The sequence below is a fragment of the Gracilinanus agilis genome, chromosome 4 (assembly GCF_016433145.1).
Source record: "Gracilinanus agilis isolate LMUSP501 chromosome 4, AgileGrace, whole genome shotgun sequence".
NCBI classification, from domain to species: domain Eukaryota; kingdom Metazoa; phylum Chordata; class Mammalia; order Didelphimorphia; family Didelphidae; genus Gracilinanus; species Gracilinanus agilis.
The window spans coordinates 218959740-218977267 of NC_058133.1; the positions used below are offsets into that span (position 1 = coordinate 218959740).

Below are 17528 nucleotides of genomic sequence, written 5' to 3' on the forward strand. Positions count from 1 at the left end.
AATTTATTTAGCTATTTCTCAATTGATGAATGTCTTTTCACTTTCCAATTACTACCACAAAAAAGCTGCTATAAAATATTTTTGCAAAAATAGGTCCTTTCCCCTTTTTGTTGATCTTTGGATCTACCTACTATAGCACCTAGAAGTGGTATTTTTTAATCAATGCGTATGCATTGTTTTATAGCCTTTTGGGTGTAATTCCAAATTGCCCTCCAGAATGGATCAGTTCACAACTCCACCAGCAATGATTAGTGCCGCAATTTTGCCACAACATTTATTATTTTCCTTTACTGTCATATTGGCCAATTTGATAGGCCAATTTAATTTATTTCTCTAATCAAGAGGAATTTAGAACATTTTTATATGATTATTGATAGACCTGGTTTCTTCTAAAAACTGCTTATTCTTATCCTTTGACCATTTGTCAGTTGGGGAAAGTTTTGTATTCTTCCCCCCCTCCCCCGCCCCCAGAAAATTGGACAGTTTTATTACCACATTGTAAATTTAATATATACATTTTATTTTTTGATATTCAAGTTTTATTTTTCAGGGAGTGGGTTATACATGTATTATCACACAAAACATTTCCATATTGTTCATTTTTAAATGAATAATCTTATAAAATCAAAACCCCAAAACATATACCCAAATAAATAAGTGAAAATTGTATGCTTTCCTCTGCATTCCTACTCCAACAGTTCTCCAAAACATCTCTGGAGGTGGATGGCATTCTTTGTCACAAGTCCCTTACGATTATCCTGGATCATTTGTATTGCGGTTAATAGCAAAAACTATCACATTTGATCATCCCACAATATTTCAGTTACTGTGTATAATGTTCTTTTGATTCTGCTTATTTCATTCAGCATCAGTTCACACAGATCTTTACAGCTCTTTCTGAAATCATCTTGTTCATCATTCCTTCATATACCACAATTTGTTCAGCCATTCTCCAATTGATGGACATCCTTTCAGTTTCCAATTCTTAGTCACTACAATAAGAGCAGCTATAAATATTTTTGCAAAAATAGATCCTTTCCTCCCCTTTAAAAAAAACAACTCTTTGAGATACAGACCTGGTAGTGACATTACTGGATCAAAGAGTGCATTGTTTTATACCCCTTTGAGCATAATTCCAAAATGCCCTCCAGAATGGTTGGATCAGTTCACAACTCCACCAGCAATGCAGTAATGTCCCAATTTTGCTACATCCCCTTCAACATTTATCATTTTCCCTTACATACTGATAAATTTTCCCTTACATACTGATAAATGTGAGGTGGTACCTCAGAGTTGTTTTAATTTGTGTTCCTCCAATCAAGAGGGACTTAGAACATTTTTTCATCATTATTGATAGCTTTGATTTTTTTCATCTGAAAGCTGCTTATTCATGTACTTGGACTATTTCTCAATTGGGGAATGACTTGTATTCTAATAAATTTGACTTAGTTCTTTATGTAGTTGATAAATGAGACCTTTATCAGATAAATTTGCTCTATTTTTTTCTAGTTTGTTGTTTCCTTTCTAATCTTAGTTATATTTGGTGTAATTTGTACAAAATTTTAAAAAAATTAAGAGTCAAAATTATTCATTTTACATCTCATAATGTTTTCTATCTCTTACATGGTCATAAATTATTTATTTATAGACCTGGCAAGTAAATTATTCTGTGTTCCCCTAATTTACTTATAGTATCACCCTTTATGTCTAAGTCATATACTCATTTTGACACTATCTTGGTAGAGGGTGTGAGATATAGATCTATATTGATTTTTGCCATTCAGTTTTCCTAGCAGTTTTTTTAACATTTATTAATATTCATTTTTAACCCGTTTACATGCTTCATATCCCTACTTTCCCCTTCACCCCCCCCACCCCCCGCTCTCCCCACACACATGGTTGATGCACATTTCCACTGGTTGTAACATGTGTCCTTGTTTAGGGCCTATTTCCATATTGTTGTTAGTTGCATTGGTGTGGTCTTTTCGAGTCTACATCCCCAATCATGTCCCCCTCAACCCATGCATTCAAGCAATTGATTATCTTCTATGTTTCCTCTCCTGCAGATCTTCCTCTGAATGTGGGTAGCGTTTTTTACCATAAATCCCTCATAGCTGTCTTGTGTCATTGCATTGCTGCTGGTACAGAAGTCCATTACATTCGATTTTACCATAGTATATCAGTCTCTGTGTACAATGTTCTTCTGGCTCTGCTCCTCTCACTCTGCATCAGTTCCTGGAGGTCTCTCCAGTTCACCTGGAACTCCTCCAGTTTATTATTCCTTTTAGCACAATAATATTCCATCACCAGCATATACCACAATTTGTTCAGCCATTCCCCAATTGAAGGGCAAACCCTCCTTTTCCAGTTCTTTGTCACCACAAAAAGCACAGCTATAAATATTTTCATACAAGTCTGTTTATCTATGATCTCTTTAGGGTACAAACCCAACAATGGTATGGATGGATCAAAGGGTAGGTATTCTTTTATAGCCCTTTTAGCATAATTCCAAATTGCCAGCCAGAATGGTTGGATCATTTCACAACTCCACCAGCAATGCATTAATGTCCCAATTTTGCCACATCCCATCCAGCATTCATTACTCTCCCCTTCTTTCATTTTAGCCAATCTGCTAGGTGTGAGATGATACCTCAGAGTTGTTTTGATTTGCATTTCTCTAATTATTAGAGATTTAGAGCACTTTCTCATGTACTTATTGATACTTTTGATTTCTTTACCTGAGAATTGCCTATTCATGTCTCTTGCCCATTTTTCAATTGGGGAGTGGCTTGATTTTTTATACAATTGATTTAACTCCTTGTATATTTGAGTAATTAGACCCCTGTCAGAGTTTTTTGTTATAAAGATTTTTTCCCAATTTGTTTCCCTTCTGATTTTGACTACATTGTTTTTGTTTGTACAAAAGCTTTTTAGCTTGATATAATCAAAATCATTTAATTTACATTTTGTAATTTTCTCTAACTCTTGCTTGGTTTTAAAATCTTTCCTTTCCCAGAGATCTGATAGGTATACTATTTTGTGTTCACTTAGGTTATTTATAGTTTCCCTCTTTATATTCAGGTAATTCACTCATTCTGAATTTATCTTGGTGTAGGGTGAGAGATGTCGATCTCAACCTAATCTTTCCCATATTGTTTTCCATATTTCCCAGCAGTTTTTGTCAAATAGTGGATTCATGTCCCCAAAATTGGGCTCTTTGGGTTTATCATACACTGTCTTGCTGACATCATTAACCCCAAGTCTATTCCACTGATCCTCCCTTCTATCTCTTAGCCAGTACCATATTGTTTTGATGACTGCTGCTTTATAGTATAGTTTAATATCTGGTACTGCTAGGTCCCCTTCCTTCACATTTTTTTTCATTATTTCCCTTGATATTCTTGATCTTTTGTTATTCCAAATGAAATTTGTTATAGTTTTTCCTAATTCAGTAAAGAAGTTTTTTGGTAATTTGATAGGTATGGCACTAAATAGGTAAATTAATTTGGGTAGGATGTTCATTTTATTATGTTAGCTCATCCTACCCATGAACAATTAATGGCTTTCCAATTGTTGAGATCTAGTTTTATTTGTTTGGAAAGTGTTTTGTAGTTGTTTTCATATAATTGCTCTGTTTGTTTTGGTAGATAGATTCCCAGGTATTTTATATTGTCTAGGGTGATTTTAAATGGTGTTTCTCTTTCTACCTCTTGCTGCTCTAATGTGTTGGGAATATATAGAAATGCTGATGATTTATGTGCATTTATTTTGTATCCTGCAACTTTGCTAAAGTTGTTGATTATTTCTACCAGCCTCTTAGTTGATTCTCTAGGATTTTTTAAGTAGATCATCATATCATCTGCAAAGAGTGATAGTTTAGTCTCCTCCTTGCCTATTTTGATACCTTCAATTTCTTTTTCTTCTCTAATTGCTATTGCTAGTGTTTCTAGTACTATGTTGAATAATAGAGTTGATAATGGGCATCCTTGTTTCACTCCTGATCTTAATGGGAAGGCTTCTAATTTATCTCCATTGCATACGATGCTCGTTGATGGTTTTAGGTAAATATTGTTTATTATTTTTAGGAAGGGTCCTTCTATTCCTATACTTTTCAATGTTTTCAATAGGAATGGATGCTGTATTTTGTCAAAGGCTTTTTCAGCATCTATTGAGATAATCATGTAATTTTTGTTTGTTAGCTTGTTGATATAGTCCATTATGTGGATGTTTTTCCTAATGTTGAACCATCCTTGCATTCCTGGTATAAATCCCACGTGATCATGGTGGATGACCTTCTTAATTACTTGCTGGAGTCTCTTTGCTAATATTCTATTTAAGATTTTTGCATCTATGTTCATTAGGGAGATTGGTCTATAGTTTTCTTTCTCTGTGTTTGGTCTACCTGGCTTTGGGATCAGTACCATATTTGTGTCATAAAAGGAATTTGGAAGGACTCCTTCTTTGCTTATCATATCAAATAATTTGTATAGTATTGGGATTAGTTGCTCTTTGAATGTCTGATAGAATTCAATTGTGAATCCATCAGGCCCTGGAGATTTTTTCTTAGGGAGTTCTTTGATGGTTTGTTCAATTTCTATTTCTGATATGGGATTATTTAGGTATTCTATTTCTTCTGCTGTTAATCTAGGCAATTTATATTTTTGTAAATATTCATCCATATCTCCTAAATTGTTATATTTGTTGCCATATAATTGGGTGAAATAGTTCTTAATGATTGCCTTAATTTCCACTTCTTTAGAGGTGAGGTCTCCATTTTCATCTTTAATACTGTCAATTTGGTTTTCTTCTTTCCTTTTTCTTATTAGATTGACCAGTACTTTGTCTATTTTATCTGTTTTTTCAAAATACCAGCTTCTAGTCTTATTTATTAATTCAATAATTCTTTTACTTTCAAATTTATTAATTTCTCCCTTAATTTTTAGTATTTTTAATTTAGTTTTCATCTGAGGGTTTTAATTTGCTTGCTTTCTAATTTTTTGAGTTGCATACCCAATTGATTAATCTCTGCCCTCCTTAATTTGTTAATATATGCACTCAAGGATATAAATTTCCCCCTGAGTACTGGCTTGGCTGCATCCCACAGAGTTTGGTAGGATGTCTCATCATTGTCATTCTCTTCAATGAAATTGTTGAATGTTTCTATGATTTCTTCTTTGACAAATTGGTTTAGGAGAATCCTATTGTTTAATTTCCAATTGGTTTTTGATTTGCCTGTCCAGGTGCCCTCACTAATTATTATTTTTATTGCATTATGATCTGAGAAGTTTGCATTTATTATATCTGCTCTTTTGCATTTGTTTGCAATGATTTTATGCCCTATTACATGGTCAATCTTTGTGAATATGCCATGTGCAGCTGAAAAGAAGGTGTATTCCTTTTTGTCCCTATTTATTTTTCTCCACATATCAATTAAATCTAATTTTTCTAGGACTTCATCCTCCTCTCTTACCTCATTCTTATTTATTTTTTGGTTTGATTTATCTAGATCTGAAAGAGGAATATTTAGATCTCCTACTATTATGGTTTTCCTATCTATTTCCTTCTTGTGCTCTGCCAGTTTCTCCTTTATGAATTTGGATGCTATGCCACTTGGTGCATATATATTGAGCAGTGTTATTTCCTCATTGTTTATACTGCCTTTAATCAGGATGTAATGTCCTTCCCTGTCTTTTTTAATCCTATCTATTTTTACTTTGGCTTTGTCAGAGATCATAATAGCCACTCCTGCCTTCTTTTTCTCATTTGATGCCCAAAAGATTTTGCTCATGCCCTTAACCTTGAACTTGTGTGTGTCTACCCACCTCATATGTGTTTCTTGTAGACAAGGTATGGTAGGATTTTGGTTTCTGATCCACTTTGCTATTTGCTTCCATTTTATGAGTGAGTTCATCCCATTCACATTCAGAGCTACAATTGTTAGTTGTGCATTCCCTAACATTTTTGTATCCTCCCCTAGACCCACCCCTTCTTCTTACACTATTTCCTTTTAAACCAGTGGTTTGCTTTGAGCCAGTATCCCTTATCCCCTCCCTTGATTTACTTCCCTTTCTGCCCCCTCTTTTGTTATTCCCCTCCTTTTGTTTTTTAAAGGACCTAATGAGTTCCCTCCCCCTTCTTCTCCCCTCCCTTTTTTGACCTCCCTACTCCCCTGCTCCCTTTGGTTTAACCCTTCTGACTTTCTCAGTAGGGTTAGATAGAGTTGTTTATCTTAATGGATAATAAAGCTACTCTTCCCTCTCCAGGTTGATTACACTGAGAGTAAGGTTTGATTATTACCTCTTAATGCTCTCTTCCTCTCCTTCTTATGGTAGTATTTATCCCCTCCCCTTCCCATGCCCTCTTTGTGTGTAATAGAATATCCTATTTTTCTTATTTACTCAGATTTTTCTTGGTGTCCTCTACTATTTCCCCCTTTTTCCCCCAGTGTCATCTTAGACAATTTAGTATCCTGTCCTCTCCCTATGAATTATTCTTCTGGTTGCTATAATAGTGAATATTATAATAGTGAATAGAGTTCACTACAGAGAATTATACATAGCATTTCTCCACCTAGTAATACAGATAATTAGTTCATATTTATGCCCTTAAAGAGTCAAGTTTAAAAGATTATGAGTTTTCTTTCTTTTCCCCTCTGTTTCTTATTTACCTTTTCATGTTTCTCTTGATTTTTGTGGTTGGGTATCAAACTTTCCATTTAGTCCTGGTCTTTTTTGTGCAAAAACTTGGAAATCTTCAATTTTGTTGAATGCCCATACTTTCCCCTGGAAGTATATAATCAGTTTCTATGGGTAGTTGATCCGTGGCTGAAGGCCCAGCTCTCTTGCCTTTCTGAATATTGTATTCCACGCCTTGCGGTCTTTTATGGTGGAGGCTGCCAGATCCTGTGTGATCCTTATTGGTGCTCCTTGATATTTGAATTGTCTCTTTCTGGCTTCTTGTAAGATTTTTTCTTTTGCTTGAAAGCTCTTCAATTTCGCTATTATATTCCTGGGTGTTGACTTTTCTGGGCCCAGTGTTGAAGGTGATCTATGGATCCTTTCAATGTCTATATTGCCCTCTTGTAGAACTTCAGGGCAATTTTGCTGAATAATTTCTTTGAGTATGGAGTCCAAGTTTCTATTAATTTCTGCCTTTTCTAGCAGACCAATGATTCTCAAATTGTCTCTTCTAGACCGGTTTTCTTGGTCTGTCACTTTCTCATTGAGATATTTCATGTTTCCTCTATTTTATCAGTCTTTTGACTTTGTTTTATTTGTTCTTGTTGTCTTGAGAGATCATTGGTTTCTAATTGTTCGATTCTAGCCTTTAAGGACTGGCTATAATCTTTTGGTTTTTGGCTCTAATCTTTTGGTTTTCTTTTTCAGTCTGGTTATTTCTGGTCTTCTGTTGACTTGCCTCACTTTCCAATTGCGAGATTCTGCCTTTTAAACTGTTATTTTCTTGCCAGATTTCTTCCATCTTCCTCAACATTTCATTTTTGAACTCTTCAATAGCTTGTGACCAGCTTTCATTTTTTTGGGGAGGTTTGGATTTTTGTTTTCCCTCCTCTGTTGTCTGGATTTTCTCTGTGTAGAAGTTGTCGAGTGTTCCAGAGTTTTTCTTGGTAATCTTTTTCTTCTGGGCTTCCTTATTGCTTGCAATTGTTAGCCCCGCCCCTTTTCAGCTTCGTCTTCACACTCAGGGTGTGCTTGAGCTTTCTAAGCTTCCGATGGCTCTGGTCTTCTTGTCCTCCAGGTCAGGTCTCCTGGTAGTCCCCAGTCTGCCCCTTTGTCCGAGGCCCCTTCAGCTGTCTCGGGGGCTGCTTCCACAACCGCCCTCCCGTCTGCCCCGGGTCCTCCCTGAATGTCCTAGCCTGTGCTGGAAATCTTTATTCCTCCCGGGGCACTGCCTTCACTGAGTATAAGCTGGGGAAAGTCCCTGCTTTAGGTATCTTTATTCCACCCGGATTCCGCCTGGGACAGAGTCTTCACCCCTGTAGAGGCTGGGGAAAGTCCATGCGTCCCCCCAGCCATCTGGGGTCCCACGTCTGGCAACTCACAGATACAAGCCCTGGGGCTGCTAGTGATTTACCAGTTGCCCCACTCCTGTTTTCACTCTTGTGAGTTGGCCTTGGTGCTGTGCGTGGTGTGGGGTGGGTGGTGGTGGGGCTTCTTCCTCTCGCGTTTTAGTGAGAGCTGTTTCACCCCTTTATAGCATGGAAATGCCCCAATTCTGCGTACCTTCAATGCTGTGCCCTGTTGTGGGGTTCCTTCGTTCATCTGGATTCGTTTTTATGTCCCCTTGAGGAGTCTTGTATGCATTAGTTAGGAGAAATCGAGTAAGGACTCTGCCGCCATCTTAACCGTAAGTCTTTCCTAGCAGTTTTTGTTAAATTAATTCTTATCCCAAAAGCTGGGATCTTTGGGTTTATAAAACACCAGATGCCTATGGTCATTTACCCCTGAATATTGTATATCTAATCTTTTCCATTGATCCACCATTTTCATTCTTAATGATACTACTAGATTGTTTTGATGATCACTGTTTTATAGTACAGTTTGAGATGTGGAACTGGTAGACTACCATCCTTACTTTTCTTTTCATTATTTCCCTTGATATTCTTGATTTTTTATTCTTCCAGATGAATTTTGTTATTATTTTTTCTAGTTTCATAAGTTTTTGTTAGTTTGATTGATATGGCACTGAGTAAGTAAATTAATTTAGGTAGAACTATCATTTTAATTATATACTTTGGCTTACCCATGAGCAATTTATGTTTTCCCAGTTTGTTTAGATCTAACTTTATTTGTGTAAAAGGTGTTTGTAATTGTGTTCATGTAATTCCTCTGTCTTGGCAAATAGATTTCCAAGTATTTTATATTATCTAGAGTTATTTTAAATGGAATTTCCCTTTCTATTTCTTACTCCTGCTAGGCTTTGTTGGTAATATAAGAAATGCTATTGATGTGTGTGGGTTTATTTTGTAACATGCAACTTTTTCTATGGCTTTTAAAAAAACTAATAAAAATTTAACTTAATATTTAAATAAGTCTGGATGATATATTTATGATAAGTAGATATAAATATATATTTTGTCTGTTAATAAATTTTAACATATGAAAATGTGAGAAAGCAGGATGAATTAGGCTGAACTCTAGGTGGTTACTATAAAAGATATCAGATTTCACACTTCTCAGATACAGGTTTGTGATCATTCATCACAAAGATGAGGAGAAACTGGTCAAGGGCAAGAATATGACTGTGAAATGTCTTGCAAAAGACTAGGAGGCAAGGCAAAACTCAAATCCAAAACCATGGGCAGTAGATATGACTTGTTTAATTTATGCTGAATAAGGAACTAATGTTAAAATGGGGCTACTGATATCAAAACAGGGCAAATCCAGGGCTCTTCTCTCTTTGCTTCCACATCATGAAGAAATTTGTAATCCTCATGGTGATCCTACAAATCAGTTTGTGATTTTTCAAGTCAAGAGTGATATGCTGTCCAATGCAAAATATATGCATATGCATGTGTCTGTGTATGTATATATATATATATATGTGTGTGTGTATGTATATGTATATACACATGTATTTATTTAGTAATATTTTACATGATATAATAATTATGTAGGGTTAAAAACTTAAAAATTTCCTTTTTCCTATTTCTTAATTTCAATGTCATATAATCAATTTTTATACTTGGATCTGAAGTTGTGTTGTCTGTTTAATTTTTCTGTAGAAATGAAAACTATGTTTTTTAAAAATCTTTTTACTAGTTACTTTTTCAAAGATTTCATACCTATCCTGTGAAAAATATTTGTTTAAGACATCTTCAAGTAACTTAGGAAAAAATGCCATGATTTTCATGTCTTTTATTTAATTATAAATAAGCCTTTTTTTTTTTAGGTTGCTCCTGCTTTTAATTTTTCTTGCTGTTCAGGTTTTCATGTTTTTGGTTCATCATTACTTTAAGAATATTGTTGCTCCCATCAAACTTACACCAGATTTATATTTTTTGAAGCCTGGAGAGAAAGCTCATAAATATAAAACAGCTCTTCTTCTTCAAAACTCAACTGGTAAGATTTTAGGTTCAGGTAGATTCTAATAATATTCTGAGTTGCTTTTCGACTAAATATAAAATCTAAATTTAAATGAAGTTAAATAATCTTGTTATTAATGAAGAGTAATATATCAAATAACCATAAATCTTACATGTAAATACCCTTATAATTATTTAATTTTACAATTTTTTCTCTATACAATTTATTTTCTACATTCATGATGATGAATTTGCCTTCACAATATGGCAATGTCTGAATTGTCTAATAAAGCCCCAAATTTCAAAATAATTGATACTTTATTAGGTATAATATTGTTAAAATTAACTCTTTTTTAAAATTTTTTAAAAATTTTCATATTTTTAAACCCTTAACTTCTGTGTATTAGTTCCTTGGTGGAAGAGTGGTAAGGGTAGGCAATGGGGGTCAAGTGACTTGCCCAAGGTCACACAGCTGGGAAGTGTCTGAGGCCACATTTGATCCTAGGACCTCCCGTCTCTAGGCCTGGTTCTCAATCCACTGAGCTACCCAGCTGCCCCCTAAAATTAATTCTTTATAAATGTTTTATGTAATACATTAAGTAGTTTATTGTTAAAAATGGAATTTAATGAATACAGTTTATTGACTTAGGGTCATTATTAATACTTTTAGATAATGTGTTAGGTCATTATACATAGAATCCTTCATGTAATATTGGAGCGGGTACTGGTTCTGCTTTCTCCTATAACATAATTGTTATGCTTCTTAGCCACAGTGATGACTTGAGAGGTGGCTGAGACATTTTGAATTTTTAATTTTTGTCCTTTCCTTTCTCTTTTTTCAAATCCCAAGCTGACTGGTTGGCTCTATTGCCGGTTTTAATCTTTTCCATGCTTCTAACCTTTGGCACTCTCTTGTTTTTTTCTATCCTTTTTCCTTTTTACAAACTTCTTTTTCCTACCCACTTCCTCTTTTATTTACTAATTGTTACCTGAAAAACTAGTAAGGTGAAAATTTTGGTGGAAAATGATATCTTTTTCTGTTTTTTAGATTTTTTTCCAGTTATGATGAATCCCCGATTTTGTTTTTTTTTTATTCTTTGGAACTTAATATGTTTCCTACCAACTAATTAAGGCATTCTCTTTTCTTATTTTTAGCAAGGAATTTTATTTTATTATAATCTTTGGGGTTTCTGGTCTTTAATTATCCTCAACTATTGCAGTTATTGCTCAGTGCTTAAAAATGAAAAAAAAAAACAACTTAGGGAATGCACTTATTTGTCTACTTGTTTGTTAATTTTCTTATTTAAATTTTTGATTCAGCACCATTAAAATTTGGGGGCCTTCATAGAACTAAGATGTTACTATACTTCATTTAAAAATTATGAAAATACTATAAAAGTCTGATTACTTAACACTGGGCTTGCTTAGTCTGTACTTCTTTCCTAACTGCATGGAAGAGAGATACCTAGTAATACCTCTCAGTCAGGTACACAGTCTAAAGCAGACCTATGATATCAGTGAACTTGTTTATTCATGTCTACTAAAAATAAGTATTTTTCTTTGATTCAAAAGATCATTGTTAGATTCTGCTGGATTAGAATGAAGAGAAATTCCATTTATGATAACAAAGTACAAAATTGAGCAGAGTAGGTAATAGTATGCAAAAATTTTTGATGGCTAAATGAATATGTAGTAGATAACATAGTAGATTGTGTGGTTTATTATAATATATGAGTTCTTCTCTTTTCAGTTTGTTTCTCTTCATTCTCTAAGTTGTATTGTCTTGTTAAAAACATTATTAGTTAAGTTCATCAAGCATTTATTAAGTATCTACTATGTGACAGGTAGTGTGTGCAGTGTTGGAGATATAAAAGCAAAAAGAGAACTGTCTCTGCTTTGAAAGGACTTGCATTCTGTCAGGGGAGGCGACATGTTTGCAATTAAATATATATGTGTGTGTGTATATATTTAATGATTATTTTGAGCAGTAGGCACAGAGGAATCATGATAGGCCTTATGTTATTAGATTGAATGGAATTAGAGAATTTCAAGGGATAGAGATGAGAATGGAGAGCATTCTAAGCATGAAAGACAGCTTGGACAAAGGCAAGGAGAGAGAAGATGGAATGTTATCAAGAAAGCAAGTAGGCCAATTTTGTTCATTTATTTGATTTAATTTTAAGTAAACCTTGATTTTGTGCTGAACAAATTATTTTGCTTCCGAGGCTGATTGTCTGAAGGAAATTTAACTTGCCTAATTCAGCTCAACAGATAGTCTAGTATTCCCTGTTATGTTGACTGTATTTAGATAACAAAAATAAAAAATGAGAGTCACTTTTTTCTAGAAGCTGACAGTATAATAGTGGGAATGAGGTACATACACAGATAATTATATAAAAACTAGAATGTGATAAGAACTAAGAAGAGGATCCAAATTATGACATATTGAACCTAGGGAATCATAGAGAGCTTCACAGAAAAGTGTCATGAGTATAGTATTGAAGAAAGATTTCAACATGAGGGAGGATATTTTATTTTTAAAAATATTTTTACATGTATATATGATTTTAATAATCATTTTTTTATATTTTGCAATCCATATTCTTTCCCTCCCAGCCACCTCTCACACCTTCCTCTAAAGGCAGGTAATATGATATAGTTATACATGTGTTATCATACAATACATATTTCCATGTTCATCATGTTGTGAAAGAAGACATATACTAGATAAAAATTCATGAAAGAAATAAACTGAAGAACAGTATACTTTAGCATTCAAACTCCTTCAATTTCTTCTATTATAGTGGATAGCCTTTTTCATTATGAGTCCCTGTGGAGGTTGTCATGGATTCTTGCATTGCTGACAATAATTCATTCACAGGTGATCATAGTACATTATTGATGTTACTGTGTACAATATTCTCTTGGGTCTGCTCACTTCACTTTGTATCATTTCATATAAGTCCAGGTTGATTTTTTTTGTGATTGTCTTTTTTGTCATTTCTTTTGACACCATATTATTCCATTATAATCTTATACCACAACTTGTTCAGCCATTACCCAATTGATGGACAACCCTTCAGTTTCAAGGTCTTTGCCACCACAGAAAGAGCTGCTACAAATATTTTTGTATAAGTAGGTTCTTTTCCCCTACCTCTTTGGGATACAGACCTTGTAGTGGTATCAACTGGGTCAAAAGATATGCAGTTTTATGGCCCTTTGGGCATTGTTCTAAGTTGCTCTTCAGAGTGGTTATCAGTTTATAGCTCCACCAACAGTGTATTCATGTCTCAGTTTTACTGCATCCCTGCCAACATTTTTTTAAACCCTTACCTTCTGTCTTAGAACTGATTCTAAGTATCAGTTCTAAGACATAAAAACAATAAATATTAGGCAATTGGGGTTAAGTGATTTGCTGATGGTCACAAAGCTAGGAAGTATCTTAAGACTCTATTGGAACCCAGGAATTTTTATCTGTAGGCCTGGCTCACTATCCACTAAGTCTAGCTGCACCCCCCCCAACATTTATCATTTTCTGATGGTGGTACCTCAGAGTTTTTAAAATTTGTATTTCTGATTAATAGTGATTTGGAGCATTTTTTCATATAACTAAAGATAGTTTTAGTTTCTTTTTTTTTTTTTAAGTTTTAATTTCTTAACCTGAGAATTGCCTTATATCCTCTGATCATTTGTCAATTGAGTAATGCTTTGTACTTTGCCAAACACAATTGCTATAAAATTTTTCCCTTTTTTTGTTTTCCCTTTTGATCTTGGTTGTGTTGCTTTTATTTGTGCAAAACCTTTTAAATTTAATAAAGTCACAATTATTTTGCATCTTATATTGTTCTCTATGTCTTGCTTGGACATAAATTCTTCCCTTATCTATGCTCTTCTAATTTGTTTTTGGTATCATCCTTTGTTTGTAAAGCCATCTATCCATTTGACTCTACCTTGGTACCTTGACTTTAGCTATAGGAATAACTTACGTGAAAGCATGAAGTCAGAGAAAACCTGGACAGGATTGAGAGGATGGCAAATGGTTCATTTTGTAGGGAATGTAGAGTGTTTGAAGTGTGAAATAAGGCCAGAAAGTTAGGTTTGGGTCAAACTGCATTGTATTTTGAATGTATAAAATTTTAAAGTTCTAATAAGTGATGGGGAGACAGAAGGGTGATCATTTTTGCAGCAGTGTGGAGGATGAATGAGAGTGAGGTGAGAGACCATAGATAGAACAGTTGAGGTAAGAAAGGTCTGAACTAGGGTGCTGATAGGAAAAAAGACAAATCTCATCTCTGTTACTTACCTGTTCTATGATTTGGGGCATAACACTCTTTTGGGGCTTCAGTTTCTTCATCAATAGAATGGTATGGAGGTTGTATTTATGAGATCCCTTTAGCTCTAAATGTAAGCCAACGATCTTAAGTTCAACCATCTTGGTAAATAATTGAATATGGGTTTATGAGATGATGGATTTAGGGAGAGGGAAGAGTCATTAGTGACAACAAGGTTAAGAGCCTGGTTGATTATATTATTGAGAGATATAGAAATGATAGGAATAGGAATAACTTTTCATGGAAAAAGTGATGAGTTAAGTTTTTAGGGGACAATTGAACAGCCAAGTGGAGATGACCAAGACATATTTGGAATTCAAGAATGAAGTTCAGTAAAAATTTGAGAGGTATTCACCCTCAAATATTAGATTTGAGAATCTTCTGTATAAATAAGAACTGATCACTGATATCATAGGAGAGGGTGCAGAGTGATGAAAAGAAAAAATGCTTAAAATTTTATGTTAAGCAAAGAAAGAAAGTCACTTTTGACTATTAGGTGATATATTTATTTTTTCACCTGAAGTAATGCATTGATATTTTCTTGTTTCATTACACCAGACACTGATATTGATGACCTCCTTAGCTTCTTCAGGAGTCAGAACATCTTGGTGAATTTGTTAAATGTCAGCGACTATGTATCTGTTGCTCCTCATAGTGCAGCTTTAAATGTAATGCATTCGGGAAAGGTAAGAGGAACATATGTGTGTATATGTACATGTACATATACATATATGGTGTTATACATAGGTATATATGCAAATATAAATTTTGTTGATGAAACTTAGCTTCTCATCTGATATACTTTTTCCCAAAATAATTAAGGACCAGAATTATGTTAAGACTTGTCACTACTCAATTGTGTGTGGTTGTTAAGAACTGAAATTTACTTTTGAGAATATAGAAATGTTAAGCTGTGTACATCTTTCCTTAACCAATAGGGTAGATACAATAAAGGACTTCAACTATCTTCATTTTTGTTTTAATTTTGCTAAATATATTTAGATTTCTTAGATAAGCTTTCAAGTTCATTGTTCAAGTCTCCCTTCAGAGTTACACTACTTCATAGTGTCAGTGAGAAAATTTTAAGTACTATGTTTGCTATCAAACTCTCTCTTAAGACATATTTGGATAGTCAAAAGAAAAATATGTGGAATATAGTAATGATTAAAAAACATCATATCATTGACAGTAAAATACAAAACCAAATGCACTCTAGTAATTATTTTTCTTGTTTGTTGTAGGACTATGTGTTTACAACTGTTTTCAATAGCACTATGATTTATTCTCTACCAGTACTGATGAATGTTATTAGCAATTCTATTCTTTATCATTTAAATGCAACAGAAAATATCCAGATCTGGAGCACTCCATTTTTTCAAGTAAGTTAACTACAGATTTATAACATATATTTTGTACTTAGTTACTAATATTGGAAACCAGAGTGGATGTTAAAGTAGAAGAAAATTGGGAACAAAAGATGCTTAATATAAGAGACAGTGCTTGAAAATCCTAATCTACAGTTACCAGTGATTTTTCATTATATTATTCAATATTATATCTTCCTAGTCAATCTTATTCAATATTATGTCTTCCTTTTTTAACAAAACAACTTTTAACTTGCCTGTGCAATAATGTCCTACTCTGGTGGCATTCAAGTTATTCTCAATATAAGTTGACTGTAGAATTTTTTTGGGGGGGAAGGGGGATCTGAACCTTTGATTTCTTCAGTATGGAAAACTTCAAGTATGGAAACCTGCTTCCCCAATATATATTATCAGTTGGTCACTAAGTCTTAGAAAATTGCCTGGGGCACAGAGTATTTAAGTCACCTGCCCATTTTTTCTCAACCACTAGGCATCAAGCACTACTTGAAATAGGTTTTACTGACCCCCAGGGTTAGCCTCTCAACTACACTATACTGCCTTCTTTGAGTTCACAGATAAACTTAAATAGCTCTGATGATAAACATTATATGAAAGATAAGAAAAGATTATTTGAACATTAATGTTTTATCTAGAATCTTAGTTTTACAAGGTCCATATAGTCAAGACTTTAAGTGTCCAAGTTATCAGAACTGACTCAAAAGAGACTCTAAAAAATAATTTGATACTCTATTCTAATATCTCTCATTGCAGGAGGGTACTTGTTATCTGAATATTAAATATCCAAATTCCCACAGTTACAAGGTTGCATTTTGTTTTGCCTGTTATTTCATTGATATATGGAATTTCTGGTGAGGAAAATGCCTCCTACCATTGCAGATCAGTACCTCTTATACATTTTAGTGACTTACTAACAAAGAGAAGTTAAATAATTTGCCCACGGTCAAATAACTAGTATGTGTGAGAGGTTGGACTTGAACTCAGGTTTTTACTCTGTGGCCATCTTTTTCTGTTGTGTCGTGTTGCCTCTCGGCAAGGCTTCAGGAAGCAAAATATATCAAAATATAAAAATAATTACAAATACTTATCCTTACAAATAATTATATGACCATTTATAAAATCAAACCCCATTCAAACATCTCTTCCTTCCTTAATACTAGCATCAGTTTCCAGAAATCATGTTAATGTCTTTGCTGGTCATTTCTGTTTAAAATTTAAAACATCAGTTTCTACCTAATTGCCAATAGATTCTTTAAAAAATGATTTAAATATCAAAGGATTCAGGGAAACTGAAGAAACCCTCAAATATTTTTACAATAACTATTTTTTAAAATTAAATTAATTTTTTCATTATTAAAAATCTGCTTTCTCTTTCCTCCCTCCTAAATAGCAAAACTAAAACAAATCCCTTTTAACAAATATGAATAGTGCAGCAAAACAAATTCTTGGATTAGCCCTATCCAAAAATATATGTCTCTTCTTTATCTTGATTTCATCATTGGTCTTATTGGAATTGTGGATAATCATTACATTGATTAGATTTCATAGGCCTTTCAAAGTTGTTAATTTTAAAATGTTTTGTTTTTTTTACCGCACCATTTGTTTTCATGGTTCAACTCACTTCACTCTAAATCAGTTCATATAGGTCTTCAGAAGTTTTTCTGAAACTGTCTCTTTTATCATTTCTTGTGATGGAAATGTATTCCATTCATTCTTATAGCATCATTTGTTCTGTCATTTCCCAACTGATGGGCCTCCTTAATTTCCATTTTT

At 33.8% G+C, this 17528-nt stretch overlaps 1 protein-coding gene across 1 annotated transcript in view; it reads left to right on the plus strand.

The window, feature by feature from the left end:
- ABCA5 (ATP binding cassette subfamily A member 5) overlaps nucleotides 1-17528 on the plus strand; it is a 172899-nt gene that overhangs the window by 96526 nt on the left and 58845 nt on the right. Inside the window, exons 20-22 of the mRNA XM_044672184.1 lie at nucleotides 9910-10079; nucleotides 14932-15059; nucleotides 15615-15752. Of these exons, the coding sequence (XP_044528119.1) occupies nucleotides 9910-10079; nucleotides 14932-15059; nucleotides 15615-15752 (436 nt within the window). The remainder of the gene's footprint in view (nucleotides 1-9909; nucleotides 10080-14931; nucleotides 15060-15614; nucleotides 15753-17528) is intronic.